This window comes from Aricia agestis, chromosome 18 (assembly GCF_905147365.1).
Source record: "Aricia agestis chromosome 18, ilAriAges1.1, whole genome shotgun sequence".
Classification (NCBI taxonomy): Eukaryota; Metazoa; Arthropoda; class Insecta; order Lepidoptera; family Lycaenidae; genus Aricia; species Aricia agestis.
In genome coordinates, this window is record NC_056423.1 from 6,845,491 (window position 1) to 6,867,309 (window position 21,819).

At 36.0% G+C, this 21,819-nt stretch overlaps 1 protein-coding gene across 1 annotated transcript; it reads left to right on the top strand.

The window, feature by feature from the left end:
* Nucleotides 1-3,203: 3,203 nt before the first annotated feature.
* Nucleotides 3,204-21,816, top strand: LOC121735901 (UDP-glucosyltransferase 2-like). The gene is made up of 9 exons (XM_042126899.1): nt 3,204-3,399; nt 12,119-12,274; nt 12,564-12,654; nt 14,296-14,488; nt 18,193-18,390; nt 19,071-19,290; nt 19,511-19,730; nt 20,628-20,847; nt 21,291-21,816. Exons 2-9 carry the CDS (start codon nt 12,122-12,124, stop codon nt 21,568-21,570), a joined length of 1,575 nt encoding a protein of 524 aa, XP_041982833.1. The 5' UTR covers nt 3,204-3,399; nt 12,119-12,121; the 3' UTR covers nt 21,571-21,816.
* Nucleotides 21,817-21,819: the final 3 nt, after the last annotated feature.

Genomic DNA, 21,819 nt, shown 5'->3' on the forward strand with positions numbered 1-21,819 from the left:
TGCAATGTGCATCTTGTATTATATTTGGATATTAATATTTCCTGTTTCCAAAGCAATTGTTTTCTGAAGTAACTACAATAGATAATCTCATCTCTCCTTTTTTGTAACAAAATCTTTTAATATACTCAACAATTCCACTATTCTATTATAATGTACATAAAATTACTATTAATATTACATTTGACATAAATATACCTCGTCTAATATAACTTTTGAGCCAATGCCAAGTAATTAGCTTTAGGATAGATTATAGACCCTTGTTGTACCCCATCTTTAAAACACCAAACTTAACTCTTTGTCATATTCCGACGATTTTATAATATTATAATTCATAGATATTAAAGCAAGCATATGAGTACCTATTTTTTGCAAGTAAACGCTCAATAACAAGGTTATTATTCTTAACTCTTGTGTATTAAATATAATGTTTTTTGTCGAAAGCTTTTTAAGAATCGAATGGTAACAAAGCTTCTAACTTTGCATTTAAAAGACTGACTGATGAAGTGCAAAGCTCATGATTAGATAACAGCTTTGTCGCAAATATACTACATGGATATAATTTTAAAATAGCAACGTAAAATCACACTACAAGCAAAATATTTCGTAAGGCGTATTCTTCTACACATCATAAAATCGTAGGTAAGTCTGAAACTGTACCTACATTGAATATTTTTTTAAAGAGTCAAGAGAGCCCCAAGTATATGATCTACAATCGGTATCGAAGCTAAAATTTTTAATAACGTAATGAAAATTCATCATCATCATCATCATCAGCGTATCGCTATTCACCGCTTACTTAGTTTTCTTTATCTGCGCAAAAATTATCTAAATATGTTTTCATTCGTCAAATTATTGTCATGTAAAAAAGGGAAATAGGGACTTTTTATGTATCTGAACAATTTTCAATAACCGTTCTTCTAAACTCTATAGTAAGTAGATATAAATTGTTGCAACAATACAGGGTGTTTGTGTGTTTTTGTTGCAACAATATAGTGTCAACGGTACACGGTCTAGTGATGTCCGGTCTATCTACGGTGTCGATTAATTATTATTACGACGATATGGATGTATTTTGGTAGGTACTTAAATACTATTAAAATAATGAAAGTGATAAATAATTAATATTACAGAGTCTAACAAAAATAACTTAAATGCCGAAAGGGGTTGAAATCATCCATGATTACAAAAATCTTTTACTATGGGACCAACTCAATTCGGCAAAATAATCAGCTCTTTGGCAAAATCGTAACTAGGCAGTAGATAAACATTCATAATATTATATAACGGTATATCTTAATAACCACTACACTTCTGAAATTTTTACATAATATTGTGTATGTCTGTTACCGATATAATAACAGATACTAAAACAAATTAAATTTAATATTTAAGGGGGGCTCCCACACAACAAACGTGATTTTTTTGCTATTTTTTGCTCGATATCAATAATGGCAACAGGTACTAGGTAGGCACTTGAAAAGTACAAAATACTCCATTGAATTTATTCTTTAACAATTAATAATAAAATTAAAATAAACTTAATAATTAAGGATTCGTACAAAAACACATTATTTGCCTAATTTTGCTCTATTATGATAAGGAACCTTTCGTGCGCGAGACCAACTCGCACTTGGCCCATTTTTTTCATACATTTCTCTTTGAATTTTGCGTCTTTGGGAAAACTGAAATAGGACTAAAGGCGATAAGGGAATCATTCTTCAAAGATGCACTAATTATTGTAAGTTATTATATGAGTAAGCATTAAGCACCACTTCTTCGAATATAAAATAAAACTTACGCATATTTAAAATAAATTTAGACCTTCCGCGCGGCTTCACCCCCGTAAATTAGGAATTTCAAAGAAAAACGAGCCCACAAAAATAGCCTATGACCTTTCAAGTCCTTTCAAATAATTTTCCCCGTTTTTTCCACATTTTGCTCTGTTTCTTGGCTATGAGCTATCTAACTCTGAAAGAATACTTCAAAATTTCAAATCGGACTAGTAGTTCCTGAGATTAGCGCGTTCAAACAAACAAACTCTTCAGCTTTATAATATTAATGTAGATAATAACGCAACCGCATAAAAATTACGATTAAAATATCGATACCAAAATCTGCATCACACCACATCACTAGTGCCTTAGTTTGATAGTTCACGGAACATTTTTCGTGAAGAATAATTGATTTTTAAATTAAAAAGTCGTATAAATTACAGTTGGCTGCGATAGGTGATCCCGCTATTTTTTAAATTCACAGTATCGCTGCAATTTTTGTAGGTAATTATAGCACAAGTCAGCATTTTGTTCGCAATTTACGGCGTAGTGAAAACGTGTTTGCCGCGGAGTGATTGACATACGACTGACAATTTGTGCCCATATGGGCAGGATTTGGCGACATGTGACAAGCTCTATAACATATCTCTTACTTCTAAATTATGTGGTTACAACAATAGCATATTATGACAGGATAATCAACTTCCATCTCTCAGTCATCAAAAATTTATGTTTCCGAATTCCGATGATCAAACTCAATTCATTTTGTCTCTAATTAGTAATTACCAATAAATATTTACCTATTAAAACACAATTTAGTTTACCTAATAAATCGCGGGTAACACCGCGGGGCACAGCTAGTGTGTGAATATGCTACAGCTTGGGTACAGGTTCCATTCAAAAATGCCACTTGTTCTTTGTATTGAATTGACAGATTTGAATGACGTCTCACTGCGTCATGCGGACCCCGGTCCGCCATTTGGTGACTCCTGTCCTATATACTAAATTTCATGAAAATCGTAGGAGCCGATTCCGAGATTCCAATTATATATTTATATTTAATATTTATTATACTAGCTGTCCCGGCAAACGTTTCTTTGCCATATAAAGTATTTCGCCCGTATTATTTTATTGAAATGACTAAATAAGTATGTCACCATGGCAACATCCATCGCTGTCCCGTCGCACAAACAATGGTCGCCGTCAGTCTCGAGTTGTAATAATTTACTATTATTTATTCAACAAATGCTCTTATCAATATAATTTAAGTACTCAGTAGCCGATTCTCAGACCCACTGAATATGCATATAAAATTTGGTTAAAATCAGTAAAGCCGTTTCGGAGGAGTACGCGGCCCAACATAGTGACACGAGAATTTTATATATAAGACAAGAATTGCTCGTTCAAGTATAAGATTTAAGTATAAGATGATAAGATTTATAAATTACAGTAACCAAAGTCCAAAACTGAATTAGTATCGTACGAACCACGCGTTGGTTGTGACTTGTGTCGATAAAAATTTTTTGCGCACGTGATAAAAGTACGAAGAAAACAGAAATAATTTGATTGTTTGTATGAATTGTTTGAAGATGTTCTAAAAGTGTCATTTTGTTTTTAATGCGGTGACGTAAGTACTTCAAAATTATATTTTACTAGATGATACCCGCAACTCCGTTGCGCCAAAATTCGTTTCTAGCGCGGGAACCGTACATTTTTTGGTATAAAAATATCCGATACTCATAGAATAGAATAGAAAATTCTTTATTTGTACAACATAAAACTAAACAAAATATAGGAAAACTATGTACAGTCCGTCAAGAAAGTGAAGAAATTAAAAAGTGGCAACATCGTAGTGCTATCCCTTTCTTGTTAGATTGATTTGAAAGGGATGACACGATGATGTTAGCACTTTTTAATTTCTTCACTTTCTTGACGGACTATACATAATATATAGGCGGTCTTACTGCAGCTAACAGCAGTTTCTGCCAGACAACCTTTTTTCATACCAGCAACTAGTATCTATACCAAATTTCAGAAAAGTCGGTTTGGTTGTTTGGGCGTGAAGAGGTAATTGACAAAAATACAGACGGGCAGACACACTTCCGCTTTTATAATATTACACTTACTAATTTTATTTTGGTTTTTTACCCAAAAAAAAAAAAATGTAATAACTTTTATTCAAGTTGCCTATGTCTTCCTCGATGTCCATACCTCATGGTGTGGACTGTGGGAATGCTTTGTGCGTGAGTTCGACTCGCATACCGATATTTAGGGTTCCGCGCCCAAAGGGTAAAAACGGGACCCTGTAACTAAAACTGCGATGTCTGTCTCCAGAGTCCAGGCTGTATCTCAAGAACCGCTAGCGCTAGAATTCTGAAATGTACACAGTACCTACACACATTAAATATATTACGTATTTCTGTTGCCACTATAACAACAAATACTAAAGACAAAATATTATTAATATTTTAGTAGGGCTCCCATACAACACACGTGATTTTTAGGGTTCCGTTCCCAAAGGGTAAAAACGGGACCCTACCACTAAGTTTTCTGTCCGTCTGTCTGTCTCCAGGCTGTATCTCAAGAACCGCTATAGCTAGTCTTTTGAATTTTTTACAGATTGTGTATATCTGTTGCCGCTATAACAACAAATACTGAAAACAAAATAAAATATTGGGGGGCTCCCATTCTGAAACAAACGTGTATTTTTCGGCCTTTTTCGCTCTTTGTCAATAATGGCAAGAGGTAGGCACTTGAATTTTTCACACATTATTTTTTTATAACTGATAATTAATAATTAATTTCAAATCCAATATATATTTCAGGGGGGCTCCCATACAAAAAAAATATTTTTTTGTTTATTTTGTTTTATAACGGTACGGGCTTCGTGCGCGAGTCCGACTCGCACTTAGTTGATTTTTTAACGCTATTACAACTTTATTTTATAGCAGCGAACACTGATATTTTATTTTTAAAATATTTTAAAATGCTAATTCAGACATAAAATGTATATTAGCATAATACAAAGAAAATTATTTTTCCCAGAAGTAAAAACGTGAACAAATATTTGTAACTGACTTTCAAAAAGGAGGATAATATGTTATAATATGTATAGTAAATTATAATATAATATGTTCGTTTGTTACATATCTTTTTTTAGTTATAAGTAAGTACATACTTGGATTTTGGTTATTTTATTTTTCCCTAAAAATAAAAAACTGAACACCTTTCGACTTAAAGTTTTATTTCAAAGGTAGATGAAATAGATCATAATTATTGTGTAATAATTAAATAGAAGGCCTTGGCTTTGTCATTGAGATAAGATAAATAATAATCTTATATCTTTAAACGAGCAATCCTACTTCCTACTAGTCCTACTATCCTACTATATATATATATATATATATATATATATATATATATACAGGGTGTAACAAAAATAAGTGATAATACTTTAGGGTGTGTACGTGTTCCTTGTAGAGAGTTCACTGTGAAAGTAGCAGCGCTGAAAGACCAAAAAAATTTTTCACTTTTGTATGGGGAAACTCGTGAGGCTCGGACCCTTGCCCATACAAAAGTGAAAAATTTTTTTGGTCTTTCAGCGCTGCTACTTTCACAGTGAACTCTCTACAAGGAACACGTACACACCCTAAAGTATTATCACTTATTTTTGTTACACCCTGTATATATGTATATATATATATATATATATATATATATATATATATATATATATATATATATATATATATATATATATATATATATATATATATATATATATATATATATATATATATATATATATATATATATTCCCGCCCACTGGTACGACGGTGGGTTATAAAAGACTGTTATTGACGTGTTCCGACACTTTTGCTCGAGTCGTGATCGAAGCAGTATCTCTGTTTGACGTGTTAAAGATAAGTATTACTTTCTATAGCCATAATGTTTATGTATGTATGGTATAATATAGTGATTTAACTGTTTAAGTAAATTTGTGGATGTATACCGAGCTATAAATGGGTTATCTCATATAAAAAAAATAAAAAAAAATAAGAAATACTTATGTTGTTTGAATGTTATGAACCTTGCTTTAATAAATGCTTAAATGGATCTATAGAACTTTTATTTTATTTTCAAACCTTTGGAATAAATGTTTTTATATATTTTTTTTATTATACTTTTGCTTTAGTTTATAACAAACGCGCTAATCTCAGGAACTACTGGTCCGATTTAAAAACTTATTTCAGTGTTAGATAGCTAATTTATCGAGTAAGACTATATACTATATTATATTATCACGCTAAGACTAATACGACCGAAGAAACTCAGGACAATGTGGGAAAAACGGGGGAAATATTAGAAATTACAAACTACTGGAGCAATTTTTATGGCAATATTTGACACAAATATAGAGTAAGTAAACCAAGTAAAGGGAGTAGAGACATAAGAGCTATTTTTATGGGAAAATGTACGGTTTCCGTAAAATTCCTAAATTACGCGGGCGAAGCCTATATATATTATAAATCTTGTTAGTATATAGGGGGTTTCGGGGCGATAAATCGATCTAGCTAGGAATCAATTTTAGAAAATGTCATTTTCATCGAATACCGAGCTAAGCTCGGTCAAATAGCTAGTAATTTTATTATCAGCTATGTCATTGTGCAATATTTCTTTAAATCGGACTTTGGCCCACCACACATTCCCACCACTGTAACTCCTGTTTTGCTAGGATCGACAACGGTATCCAACCACGAAAACCCTTTGACATGATCACAGGGAGCCCGAGGGACATATTAAAGCTGTCTTGGAACCCGCAACCAAATTAATCAGAAGATTAAAAGTAGGAGTATACAATATATTTATATTTGGAATCTCGGAATCGGCTCCAACGATTTTCATGAAATTTAGTATATAGGGGGTTTCGGGGGCGATAAATCGATCTAGCTAAGAATCATTTTTAGAAAATGTAATTTTCATCGAATACCGAGCAAAGCTCGGTCAAATAGCTAGTAATTATAATATCAGCCATGTCATTGTGTAGTAATATATCTATAAATCGGACTTTGGCCCACCACACATTCCCACTACTGTATCTCCTGTGTCGCCAGGATCGACAGCGGTATCCAACCACGAAAACCCTTTGATATGATCTCAGGGAGCCCGAGGGACATGCTAAAGCTGTCTTGGGACCCGCAACCAAATTAATCAGAAGATTAAAAATAGGAGTAGGAATAATTTCAGCTTCCCTCCTCATACAAAGCGGGAGACAGCACAAAGTTGCAGTGACCGGAAGTCAAAGAACTGAAGAGTGAAGGGTCATAATATTTTATTTATATCGGTAATGTTTTTATTACCAATTAGAATTAAGATAACATTGAATAGATATAACTAGTTCAGATTACATATACAAATTACGATATGAATAATATTATTTTATAATCCCTTTTTATGAACTTTTTTTTTAATAATAATGTAATGTAGTTTATGTTTATCTAATAATAAACTAGCTGTGCCCCGCGGAGTTACCCGTAAAAGTAAATTGTATTTACAGTAAGTAGATAATTTTTCGCGAATTCTTTTTCATTGATTTTCTCGCAGGAATCAGTCATTTTTCGAAGTAAAATGTGTAGCCTATGTATGTTAATCCAGGTTTTTTTTAATGAAATAATTAATGAAAAAATTTTAAGAGAGGATAGGGTCATAGGGGAGGGTAGGCATGGGAAGGGAAGGGAATAGGGGAGGGTAGGGAAAGAAATAGGGCCTACCCTATTTTTTTCCCTACCCTCCCCCTCCGGTAAACTCACTCACTCGGCGAAACACAGCGCAAGCTGCGCTGTATCACGCCGGTTTTCTGTGAGAACGTGGTATTTCTCCGGTCGAGCCGGCCCATTCGTGCCGAAGCATGGCTCTTCCACGTATGTCAGTAAAACTCCATGCTAAATTTTATCGAAATAGCTCCAGCCGTTTAAGCGTGAAGACTGAAGAAGTATTAAACATACACACTAGCAAACTTTCGCCTTTATAATAATATGAATTAGTATGATAAACTCTAGCAAAGGGTTATCATCTGCTTTCCGGGAGGAATATTTTTGTACCATTGAAGAAATTTATTCATAGGCAGTTGACGAACCTACGTCATTTGGTCGGATTATGTCAACTTAATGTAAAGGAGTGAGCACATTGAGACGGGCGTCAGCGTGCCGGGGCTCATCGCAAAAATCCGCCTCCATACAATTTGTATGGAAGCGGATGCGCGTATCAATAAAAGCATAATTTCAAAATAATATTAGCTCGATGCACTCCTTCACCATATAAACTATAACTGTGCAAAATTTAATTTACCTACATTTCCCCATTTTTCGTCAAAAGGGATACAAAGTTTTTGGCTCACGTATTAATATATAGATATAGCAACGTTTTTGATACATCGAGTCACGAGTGATTTAAGAGTGGTCACACTGAAGCTATCCAAAGTACTCAAAATCCGTCAATGCGATGCGACCCGGCCCGGCAATAGTGTGCTATAGCGCATTTTGCGCTGCACTGAGCCCCAATCCGCCCCGGCATGGCCCGGCACGCGCCGACAAACTGTGCGCTTACCTTAAGTCGTCATCAGTCGGCTGGGTTCCGCCATCTGCTATGAATCGACTTCTAGGATAGTACGTATAGCACACGTATAGTAGGTATGTTTACATCCGTACGTACATCTGAAGGCCGTATGATGTAATTATTTCGTCTGCCGTCATTGTCGCTATCAATGATATTATATTAATTGGTTGGTTTAACAAGAGTGAGGGCCACCGCACATTAGAGACAGTTTTTAGACATACTATCGCATAATAAAAAGTACTAGACGCGCACATTTGAAACAAAACGTCTCTATAGAGAAAGTTGTCTAATGCGTACAAGTACTGCACGGCGACAAGTCTGACTAACGACTGTCGGCTTCCCTTTGAAGGGTATGCGAGCGCGCACATCAACGACAAAACTGTCTAGCCGCTAGCGGTATACCTAGTCTGATGAATAGATGAATATACAATTGTATGCGTTGCGTCGTCGTAGACAAATCAGTTTCGTCTTGATATGCGCCGCGTGGTAGACACAACTGTTTCTCTTTAATTGTAAAGCTGACTCGTCTATGTGAAACAAGATTGTCTAAAAACTGTCGTGTCTCTAATGTGCGGTGGCCCTGATTTTGCTGAATAATAATATGTGACCAGTATATTATTAATATTACAAGCAATCCCCATACTAATATTATATGTGAAAAAACTAAAATGCGAATGTGTATCTGTCTGTCTGTCTGTCTACGCCCAAATCGATGAACCGATTTTGCTGAGATTTGTACCTTGTACCTTGAGAGTTGAGAATTGAGATACAGCCTGGAGACAGATAGAGTGACCTTTGGGTATGGGACCCTAAAAAGACGCCTCGTGTCACGACCATAAAGTTAAGAGAATTCTCCAGGGGCTAGAGAAATGAAAAAAAGTACGTGTAATATCTATAGCTGTCTAATATCTATACGTGTAATATCTCCCTTACCTCAAGCCTATACCGCAGAACGCGATAGAGACAACTGCAGAAAAACAACGATTCGTTGTCCCCTGATTCCTTCTCCAAAACTTAACCGATTTAAGTACTTTTTTCATTAAAGATTAAAGAAAGGCTTGAGCTGTGTTCCTATGTTTTATTTTTTTTTGTATAATCTAGCCAAATCTGTTTTCTGGATGTTTGAACACAGCGGAAAATCTGGCCATTTTTTTGGGTTTTTGAACGTTCATATCTTATTTAATAATTAAATTAAAAAAAAAAAGAAAACATAGGGACATTGTATTAGTGGCCGTAGATATTCAGGAAAAAAATTATAACTCTACTAGTATTATCTAGGGAGGAAACAGGGGACAACGTTTGTATGGAAAAAAGGGCGGTGTGGATTCCGCTAGGTATATTAACTTTATGGTCGCGACGCAGTGTGAGTTGTGACAGATCCGTTCTATCAGTAATGTTTAACTAGACAGAGATAAACTATGATAAGTGATAACTGATAAGATTAGTCCACGCAGAGTACCACGGTCGAAATGTACCATCGAGGAAGTTGATTCCTATGCAATTGACAGACCAACGTTATTTGGTCGAATATGTCAATTCAATGTTAATTGTGATCTGTCAGCTGGGTTTGACGTAACGCAACCAAACTACTTAGGTCCCCGATTTGCATAGCGCGCATAGGAATCAACTTCTCTGATAGTAGGTACCTACCCGTGTTTCAATTGACAAAGCATGATTGTTAATTTTATATTGTTAGTTGTTACACACCAACTCTTTGCCACTTTAAACCGCCCAAATAAAATAGGTAGCCACCTTTAAGGTAAATATACCTGCTTTTACAAAAGGAAAATTGATACTGCATACCAGTTATGTGCTAAACTGGTATGTTTTAATTACATTTTTATCAAAAAATCCGAAGATTATCTTGGTTCGTGATGGGGGTTTCATGCCCTATTATTATACATGGTGTAATAAAACTAAGTGATAACTGATGAGTGATAATACTTGGTGTGAATGAGTCCCCCGTGTAGAGTTCACTTGGAAGTAGCAGCGCTGAAAGAGTATTTTTTTACTTTTGTATGGGCAAACTCATGAAGCTAGGGCGCTTGCCCATACAAATCACAAAAATTGGTCTTTCAGTGCTGCTACTTTCGCAGTGAACTCTATGGAGAATGGGACACATACACACCCTTTAGGTGTGTATGTGTCCCATTCTCCCAAACACGTGATAATACTTTAGTATTATCACGTGTTTGTTTTGTCACGCGATGAATCGAAACGATCGAACACAAAAAAGTTGGCTCTACAAAAAGTAGTCGGAAGTGAGTAACACTCGAACCAAAAATGTTATTTTTTATAATAGTATGATTACATAAAATATAGTTTTTTTAAATATTTTTATTATAACCTATCAAGTCCCAAGCGGCAGCCGGCTGCCAGCACAACAATTGAAAATCTATTGTGTCTGCGATACCCACGATGGACGGATTAAATACAAATCTATCTTGTCTTTAAATATATAAAAATGGATTTTCAAATGTGTTAGTCGCGCTAAAACTCGAAAACGGCTAAACGAATTTGTCTGATTTTAGTCTTAAAATATTCGTAGAAGTCCAGGGAAGGTTTTAAAGTGACACGAAGTTCACCGGGACAGCTAGTCTTATATATAAAAATGGATTTTCAAATGTGTTAGTCGCGCTAAAACTCGAAAACGGCTGAACGGATTGGGCTGATTTTAGTCTTAAAATATTCGTAGAAGTCCAGGGAAGGTTTTAAAGTGACACGAAGTTCACCGGGACAGCTAGTATTTATCTATCTTATACTTATAAAATTACATGTCCTGACTGACTGACTGACTGATTCATCATCGCTGAGCAAAAACTGTAAAAGTTACAGCCACGAAATTTGGTGAGTAGGGTTGTTTTATTAAGTAGACACCCACTAAGGAAGGAATTTTGAAAATTTTACCCCGAAGGGGGTGAAATAAGGGTTGAAAGTTTTAATGAAAGTCCGTCATTTCTTGAGTTAGAAACATGAAACTTTATTTTTGGGTTACTGATTAAAAATGAACGGATACGTATTTAAGCGTTTTTGGAAATTCTACCCCCAAGGGGGTGAAATTAGGGTTGAAAATTTGAATGAAACTCCGTTAATCTTGAGTTAGAAACATGACATTTTATGTTTGGGTTACTGATTAAAAATGATTGGATACGTGTTTAAGCGTTTCTGAAAATTCTACCCCCAAGGGGTGAAATAGGGGTTGAAAGTTTAAATGAAAGTCCGTCATTTCTTAAGTTAGAAACATGAAAGTTTATTTTTGGACTGCTGATTAAAAATGAATGGATAGGTATTTAAGCGTTTTTAGAAATTCTACCCCCAAGGGGGTGAAATTGGAGTTGAAAATTTGAATGAAAGTCCGTCATTTCTTGAGTTAGAAACATGAAACTTTATTTTTGTGCTACTGATTAAAAATGAATGGATACGTATTTAAGTGTTTCTGGTAATTCTACCCCCAAGGGGGTGAAATTGGGGTAGAAAGTTTCAATGAAAGTCCGTCATTTCTTGAGTTAGAAACATGAAAGTTTATTGACGTTTGCGTTTGACGTTTGCTTAAATAGGGTCCGTTTTTACCCTTTGTATAAGGAACCACAAAAACAAAAAGGAGAAAACTATCCATCTTTGTTATTATACTATGTTAACGCGGATGAAGTCGCGGGCAACAGCTAGTATTAAATACTTTTTAATCATCTTCTTTTTCTCATTTTCTTAATGTGACTGTACTATTGTTACAGACAATGGCGAGGCTGGCATATATTTTCGTTGCTTTGCTGTCGTTGGTATACGTTAGTAGCGCATACAAGATATTATTTGTGAGTCCACTCAAAGGAAAAAGCCATGCGATCCTCGCTGAAGGGATACTGAAGCCTTTGCTGAAAGATGGACATGAGGTAAATAATAATTATAGTTAAAAAAGAAAGTAGAAACTAAAAAACACGCTTTTTCTTTAAATTTTTTTTTTACAAAAATTTTAACTAATAATTGCATTCTATTATATAAAAATATAAAGCGTCACAAAGCTTTTGATCTTTTTTGTTAGCCAAAAAGTTTTTCGCGTCAACCCTGGCATAGTAAATTACTATGACCCTGGCTCTTTTTGAGATTGTTTTTAATTTTTATGTCACGTACTTTACGAATGACCCCCTAGGGCTGTTAATGACCATGAATAAAATATTTCAGATAACTTACGTGTGTGGTCTACCTCCTGACAAACCATTACCAAAAGTTACCCTAGTAGAGACCACTTATAAGTATCAATCAACTGATAAAGGTATGTGGTGCTTATAAAGCTTATGCAAAAATTATTTAATTAAAATTGATGTTGTTTCATGTTGTTTCCTAGTACATATAATTATATTGTTTTTGCTCTTATAGGTCAGTCATTAATCATAATTCTTTTAACACGTTGGCAGTTTTAAGGCTATCTATAAATAACTAACAAAATTATACAATATTAATTATTATGTTATATTATATCAGACGCTAAGTAAAAAATAAAAATATGGATGGATAAAATAGCTCCCACAACCATTTCGGCGTCCTTGGCCGGAGCCCGGATTAATTGAAACCGAGCAAACACATGAGTCATTTATAACCGATCAAGTGTGTGCGCAATACGCAAGACTCTTTTACTTCAATCAGGCAGTTAGGTGATCCGGCCTGCATTGTCATAAGACCATAACCAAAACGGGAAATGCTTGAACGCACCGCATAGTACACATGCGGCGCGGACGGTGCGGACGAATGTGCGAGGTTTCACATCATAAAGCCCGTCACAGACTTAAGCTATAATATATTTTAATATATTTATAGCTAGACATATTTTCTATACTAAATCCACATGCCACAGAAATATATATTATAGCTGAGTGTGTGGTCACGCGAAATTAGTATAGAAAATATATATTAATATGCCGAGCTATAAATATATTAATATATATTATAGCTAAGTCTGTGACGGGCTTTAAGGGTGGGTTGCACCAGAGGCGTGGTTAAAGTTAAAGTTATGATTATAGTTAAGGCTAATTTAACTTTAACCTTAACTTTGACCACAGAATTTGACAGAAGACGTTGCTGGTCCTACAAGGTTTTAAATGAACGTGGGCGGAGGCGCTGCTGGCAAAAGAGAACTGTCAAAAATGGCGTTTTTGTATGATGACCGCGTTAGTTCCTTTTTCGCCACGTGCATTTAAAGTCTTGTCGAGCTCTATGGTTATGGTTAAATATGGCGTCCATTTTTGACTTTAACCAAAGATTTGACATTTTGCATTGTAGTAAAAGTTATAGTTAAAGTTACAGTTATAGTTAAAGTCAGTTGGTGCAACCCACGCTTAATACAACGAAATCTAAAATGCGGTGCGTTCGGCGCGGGCGTGCTAATAAATGTGCGATAACCTTTACTGAACCATGGAGGCGCTGCAGGCTACTAAAGTTAAGAAAAGTTTTCTAGAGAATAGATTAAGTACTTACTATATAGAGAAGTTGATTCCTATGCAGATGGCGGATATAAGTAATTTGGTCGCGTTAGGTCAAACCCATAAAGTTAATTTACCTACCTAGCGGAATAGAGAAACAAAGGCCTGAGCAAGAGAGATGTCACTATCAGTAGCCACTGCATGGTAAAAAGAGACGTGTGATACATGACAATTTAATCTCATAGAATTCATGTTCAATCATGCTTGTGTAAGTGTATACGTACACTTATTTTTCACACAGATGAAAACCAATTTCGTTTTCGTTTGACAGCTCGAGATTGTTGCTCTATTCAACTAGGTATATTAACTTTATGGTCAAACCCATCCGACCGATCACAGTTAACATTGAATTGACATAAGCCGACCACATGACCAAGGTCCGCCAACTGACTATGAATCAATTTCTTCGATGGTGCATCAATTGATTATTTTTCCAGATTCCTCCTTCAGCTTATCAGAACAAATGTCTAAGAAGATGTCAATCAAGGACTTGACTAAGATGTTCGGTCTTCTCTCTAATATCACAAACAGTGTCATGAGGGAGACGTCCGTCCAAGCTCTCATTAACGACCCTAAGCAGCATTTCGACGTCGTTATAGCCGAATGGTTGTACACCGACATATATGCTTCGTAAGTAGTTTATATAATGCCTACCGATTTCTGCAAGGGCAAAAGGCGAAGGGCGAAGCTTAGGGCGAATACGTATCTGAATGGCAGATTTTACAGACCGGGCGCGCGGTCGTTTGCAAATCGTTTAAAAGGCATAATTTACGGCAGAGTAATATCTGTTATAGTAAAAAAAAATGACACATAGCAAGCATATTGGCAGCTGTAAAACGAATAGCTTACTACTACTTAGATACTGACGATTCTGCATTACAAAGTATAATGAAAAACTATACATTGCTCTTTTAACTGCAGAAACTCTTTGATAACTTAAACAATACACGACTTGTATAGCTTGTTAAAGTATTACGACGCCAGGAAAATAGTAAATTTTTATACGTGGGAGAGCCATGCTTCGGCACGAATTTGCCGGCTCGACCGGAGAAATACCACGCTCTCACAGAAAACACGCGTGAAACAGCGCTTGTGCTGTATTTCGCCGAGTGAGTGAGTTTACCGGAGGCCCAATCCCCTACCCTATTCCCTTCCCTACCCTCCCCTATTCCCTTCCCCTCCCATCCTTACCCTCCCCTATTATATTATTAATGCTATTTATCTAAAATCTCACATTCCCTTTCGCTTAGTTAGTGCTTCACCACAACCACCTCCTGCGGATACCGCCGAACACCTTCTTATTGAAATTGAACTGCGTCATGTCAAATTGCTTCTCGGTGTTTTTTATAGTCCCCCGTCACAAGTAAATTATTTCGCTTCTTTCGAGTCCCTTCTAGAGTCCTATTCAGCCTTATATGATCACACGATTATAATGGGTGACTTCAACACATGCCTTTTGAAAAATGATAATAGAGCTAAGAAGTTACAGTCAAGTGTTGAATCGTGTAATCTCCATCTGTTATCCCTTAATCCTACTCATAATGTCCCATTATGTACTCCCTCCCTACTGGACCTAATCATCGTCTCTTCCTTAAATCACGTAACAAGTCATGGGCAACTTGACTCCCATTCCTTTTCCTATCATGATCTCCTTTACCTGTCATACAACATAAAGCCCCCTAAATTTAAGCCTAAAGTTATGATGCGGCGTAACTTTAAGAGGATGGATTTAGTGGCTCTGAAGCGTGATGCCGGAAATCTCGATTGGACTGAGCTCATACAGGCGCCTACAGTTGATGCAAAAGTCGACATACTTACGCGACAGCTCAATAAACTGTATGATATGCATGCACCTATAATACCTGTCAAGCAAAAACATCTACCGACACCCTGGCTTACAAACGAGATTAAGGCAATGATTAGGAAGAAGAATATTGCTAAGCAAAAACTTAAATGCAATCCTTCTCAAGTAAATATAGATAAATATAAAACCTTACGTAATGTTTGCAACAGGCTTTGTAGAGACGCACAGAGGCGACATATTCACACCTCCGTAGAGAACGGTGACACCAGTAAAGTATGGAAGTTCCTCAAAACAGTTGGAGTTGGAAGACCTCACCAACAGACTACTATCAAGACCGGCAATATCGATGGCCTGAACCAGCATTTTGGCTCTAATTTTTTAAATTTTGATAAAAATATTAAGGTTAAGACACTATCTGCTCTCAGATCGGTACCAACTCTTAATGTCGAGCCGTTCTCAATTAAGAAATTTGCAGACCTGGAGGTTAAAAATGTAATTTTGTCCATAGCTTCGAATGCCGTTGGTGATGATTTGATCAGTCGTAATATGATTCTCCCTATCCTAGATGATATTTTACCTGCTATCTCACACATATTCAATACTTCCATTTCTTCTGGTATATTTCCCGAAAAATGGAAGGATGCGCTAATTATTCCCATTCCCAAAAAAAGCAAGCCTATCAATTTTTCAGATTATCGTCCCATATCAATTTTACCGTTTTTGTCCAAAGCTCTTGAAAAGTTAGTACATCGACAACTCAATAACTACCTAATTAAAAACAACCTTCTTGTTCCTCTGCAATCCGGATTTCGGAGAAACCATAGTACTGTTACGGCTCTTACTAGAATTACCGACGACATTCGATTAGCGATGGACAACAAAAAAGTTACATTTTTGATTCTCTTGGATTTCACTAATGCATTTAATTCTGTGGATTTCGACATCATGCTAAGTATCCTGCAGTCACTAAATATTTCAAAAGATGCTATAAACTGGTTTCAGAGCTATCTACATGGTCGTCGACAAAGAGTCAAAATCGATGAAACTGCTTCAAACTGGTGCCGCACTCTTACTGGAGTCCCACAAGGCGGTGTACTCTCCCCGTTGTTGTTCTCAATCTATATTAATTCTATATGTAATAACATAGCGTCACTTTACCACATGTATGCCGATGACCTTCAAATATATTCGCATGCTACTTTAGATAATCTAATTTCAGCTATTTCTAAGTTAAATCAAGACCTATCGAATATATTTGACTGGTCAACAAACCATGGTTTGCAACTCAATCCTGCAAAAACACAAGCTATTGTTATTGGCAGCCAAGGCATTATAAAAAGAATAAGTTTTTCGGATCTGCCTCCTATTATGTTGAACAACGTCATAATAAAGTACTCTGAGACAGTTAAAAATCTAGGGGTTATCTTTGACACAACATTGTCTTGGTCGAGCCAGATAAATTATGTCTGCAAAAGAGTTTTTGCAGCATCCGCTTCATTAAAACGCCTTAAAAACTTTTTGCCCATTCCGACTAAAGTAATGCTTGCACAGACTTTACTCCTTTCCATTGTCGACTATGCTGACGTCAGTTATATAAATTTGACAGAGGAACAATTAAATAAACTCGAACGCATGCAAAACCTATGCATTCGATTTATTTTTGGGCTGCGTAAGTTCGACCATGTCTCGGAACATAGATCAATTTTGAAGTGGCTACCTATTCGTTTACGCAGGAATGCTCATGTGCTACACCTACTATATAATATACTTTTTGACCCCATGGCTCCCCCTTATCTAAAGCAAATGTTTACTTTTTCTGACAGTGACAGCGCGCGTTTTGCTTTCAAATTAAATGTCCCTGTTCAAAAGACAAAATTTTTTGGTAACTCCTTTTCGGCTCGCGCAGTGCGCTTATGGAACTCTTTACCTAATCATGTAAGACAGTCAGAAAACTTAAATGCATTTAAAAGACAACTTAAAAATTATTATCTGACTAAATCATTGAACAATAATGACACGGATGAAACATTGTAGCCTTGTTAGTCATTAGATTTTTTAACATTAGTAGTTAAGTAGGTAATTAATAGTTTTTCATCGTGTACTTTCGCTTTAATTGTTTTGTGTGTGTGTTTATTAGTTTTAGTTTGTTATGCACATTATGCATCCACTCGTTTTTAAGTTATCTTTATATCAATGTTCTAGTCGTAAGATGGTTGCCTGGAAGATATCGCTACTTAGCGATAAGGCCGCCAGAATTGTGTTGTCCTTTTCAGATTTTAGTGTTTTCTTGTATTATTTTGTGGAATGCAATAAAGTATATTATTATTATTACCTCTTAAAAGGCCGGCAACGCACCTGCAGCTCTTCTGATGTTGCAAGTGTCCATGGGCGACGAAAGTTGCTTTCCATCAGGTGACCTGTTTGCTCGTTTGCCCCCTTATTTCTTTAAAAAAATACATTATGGCATATTGATGGTATCCACCCACCTGGGATATTGTTCGTACAAAATTCACCAACAACAAATTTTCAGGTTTGCAGCAATATTCGACTGTCCATTGATCTGGTTGTCCAGTTGTGAGCCCCACTGGAAGATCTTGAGGAATGTAGACGAAGCCACCAACCCCGCTTACACGACTGACTTATTCTCAAACAATATCCCACCATTCTCGTTCACACAACGTCTCACAGAATTGGGATTCCAAATCATGGGTCATTTTATAGATTACATGTGAGTATACTCATTCAATGTATATAGCTTTTCTTGACTCTCGAAACCTACCTATAGAGTAAAAGTTTTCCGATGAAAAAAGTTTTTCTATGAGATAAAATACTCTTTTGTTTTTCTCAATAAGTTCTTGCTCACAGTACCATTTATGATTTAAGAATAATTATTATAGTAATGTTTTCTAAATAGAAACTTGTTTTTTAATTTATTTTGATAATTGATCCTAATAATATAAGTGAACAACGGTCAGTATGAATATACTTAATATTAGCAATGAATATATTATGTAATTGATTGTACTGTCGGTTCTCGGTGGAAATTCATGTTGAACACTAATAAAACACAATTTTTCGTGCACTTTTTCCACTATATTAAGATATTATTACAACTTTTAACAAATTACACGACCGGTTTCGAAACACCTGATGATGATTTGTTTCGAAACCGGTCGTGTAATTTGTTAAAAGTTGTAATAATATCTTAATACAGTGGAAAAAGTGCACGAAAAATTGTGTTTTATTAGTATTAGCAATGAAAACAATACCATATGATTTATATCACAATAATTTCGTTCGATTTTAAACTCTATGTCTACGTTTAGATCCAAACTAATTTAAACACCACACTAAATTATTACAGCAATTATAACATCTAGTAACCGTACTATTGTATCAATCCTTCAGGTATTTCGCTGACACAGAAAAGGAGATTTACGATCAAGTTGTGGCTCCTGCTATACGTAAAAGAGGTAGACCAGTGCCAAACCTCGAAGACGTCAAATACAATGCCTCCCTGGTTTTGGGTAATTCCCATATATCTTTGGGCATGCCAAACAGACTTCCTGATAGCTATAAGCATGTAGGAGGATATCATATCGATAAAGAAGTCAAACCTTTGCCAGAGGTAATCAATTGCTATCAACATACCTTGTAAAACTTAAAATCTTCGCTTATACTCTCCAAACATAGCTCTGCTTTATTATCTACTTGAAATTAACACATCTATTATTCTTGCAATAGTAACCACCACTTCTTCGTTCAATTTCAAATTAGATCTTTTCGGTAATACGAAAAGTATAAAGTATTATTTCAGAATTTTCATAACATTACCGTGTCTGTTACAGAATCTAAAGAAAATAATCGAGGGTTCCCCGAATGGCTTCATTTACTTCAGCATGGGTTCGAATCTGAAGAGCAAGACTTTGCCAGACGTGATCAAGCAGGATCTGGTCAAGATGTTTGGTAAACTCAAACAGACTGTGATCTGGAAGTTCGAAGAAGATCTACCGAATAGACCCGCTAATTTGCACATAGTGCAGTGGGCGCCACAGCAGAGTATACTAGGTAATTATGTAATGCAGAAATTTTGACGTGGGAGAGCCATGCTTCGGCACGAATGGGCCGGCTCGACCGGAGAAATACCACGTCCTCACAGAAAACCGGCGTGAAACAGCGCTTGCGCTGTGTTTCGCCGAGTGAGTGAGTTTACCGGAGGCCCAATCCCCTACCCTATTCCTTTCCCTACCCTCCCTTATTCCGTTCCCTTTCCATCCCTACCTTCCCCTATTACCCTATTCCCCCTTAAAATGCCGGCAACGCACCTGCAGCTCTTCTGATGCTGTGAATGTCCATGGGCGACGGAAGTTGCTTTCTATCAGGTGACCCGTTTGCTCGTTTGCCCCCTTATTTCATAAAAAAAAACAAGATTAAATACCATAGAATTAAAAAAAAACTAGGCCTTTACATCCGTTATGGCTGATTTATACAGTATTTTTCAGAGCGAAGTAACCACTCCTCAAATACTGTAGTGCCTGGGACAAGATTTTTAAATGTCCGTATGGTTGCCCAAGCGCATACGGCATTCTCGCATCATAGTCGGCCTAGTCCAGAGGAAAGAACTAGTCAATACGTCTGGGACCAACTATGTGCGGGTTTCCTAACGATGTTTTCCTTCACCGTACGAGTGTCCGTATTATGTACTTGAGATCAGAAAATGTATCCCAGGTACACGCCTCCACCCGGGTTCGAACCTGCACCCTCTAAGAGTGCGAACCAAAGGTCTACCCATTAGGCCACGGACGCTCTACCATAGAATATCTCTATGTTAAATACCTATTGATTGAGATACTACTACATTGGGATACTATATCCATACTTCTTCACAGTTGAATGCCCATAAAATTAATGCAATCGAATTCTTTTGCATGTTCGTCTAAACTTAAGAATCCACTTTCTTTGCAGCCCACGAGAAATGTCTTCTATTCATCACTCACGGCGGTCTTCTCTCTACTACCGAATCCATCCACTTCGGTGTCCCAATCGTTGGAATACCAGTATTCGCTGATCAGTTCATAAACGTTGCGAGGGCAGTCAAAAAAGGTTTTGCCAGGAGGGTTGACCTATCCTATTCCATGGTTGGCAAACTTCACGAAGAAATCAATGTCGTATTATCGGATCCTTCGTAAGTATTTTTTATTTAGTAATTTAATCAATCGATAATATTCAAGAAAATTAAAAACCAGTTAGCCCTTTGTCACTTTATAATAATGAAGACGATAGTGGATAAAGCAAGAAGGTAAAAAAATAATCCCTTTTTGGATTATTGGAGGCTTTGTAGGACGGGGAAAATGATATGAAAAAAAAATGTGGATTCCATATTGTATAGCTAGATATATTAGCTAGATCATAAAGTAGATAAGTGACAAAGTTTATTTAAATTATAAGAAAAAAAATTGTTATTTTGTTAAAAATGTCACTTACCGTCTTCGTCCACTCATTTCATTAATTGTATCTGATCTGCATCTTACATTATTTTCTATCTCTTCAAATCCTTCCATTTTTGCTAAGGTTCCGAAGTAGTTTTCCGTATTTTCTCTTGTACTTAACTTGTTTTTTTCTGTACAGTTACAGACAAAAGGCTAAAGAATTGTCTTTCATCTATCACGACCGACCAGTGACACCGTCTGCAGAACTGGTGCACTGGATCAACCATGTTGTGAAAACCAAAGGCGCCAGACACCTTCGCTCACCAGCACTCGACGTAGCCTGGTACCAGAAGACCTACCTAGATCTAGCACTTGTGTTGCTAGCAATAGTTCTAGCTATTGTCTATGGCATTAAATTCCTGATAATAAGTTTATTCAAATCAACGAAGAAGCCGCAAAGTAGTAAGAAGAGAAATTAATGCTAAAAACAAAAGTGCCGTTGCTTGTAAATAATGATATTATACCATATGTTTTGAAAAAGTATTTATTACTAATTGTACGTTTGTATGTAATGTTTTGAAAAACTATTATTGATTGAATTATTTACAAGAAACGGCACTTTTATTTTTAGCATTAATTTCTTGTCAACTGACAAAGATGCTAATGTATTTGAATGATTGATATAGGATTTACTATGTGAATGGGAAAATAAAACAATTTTAAAATAA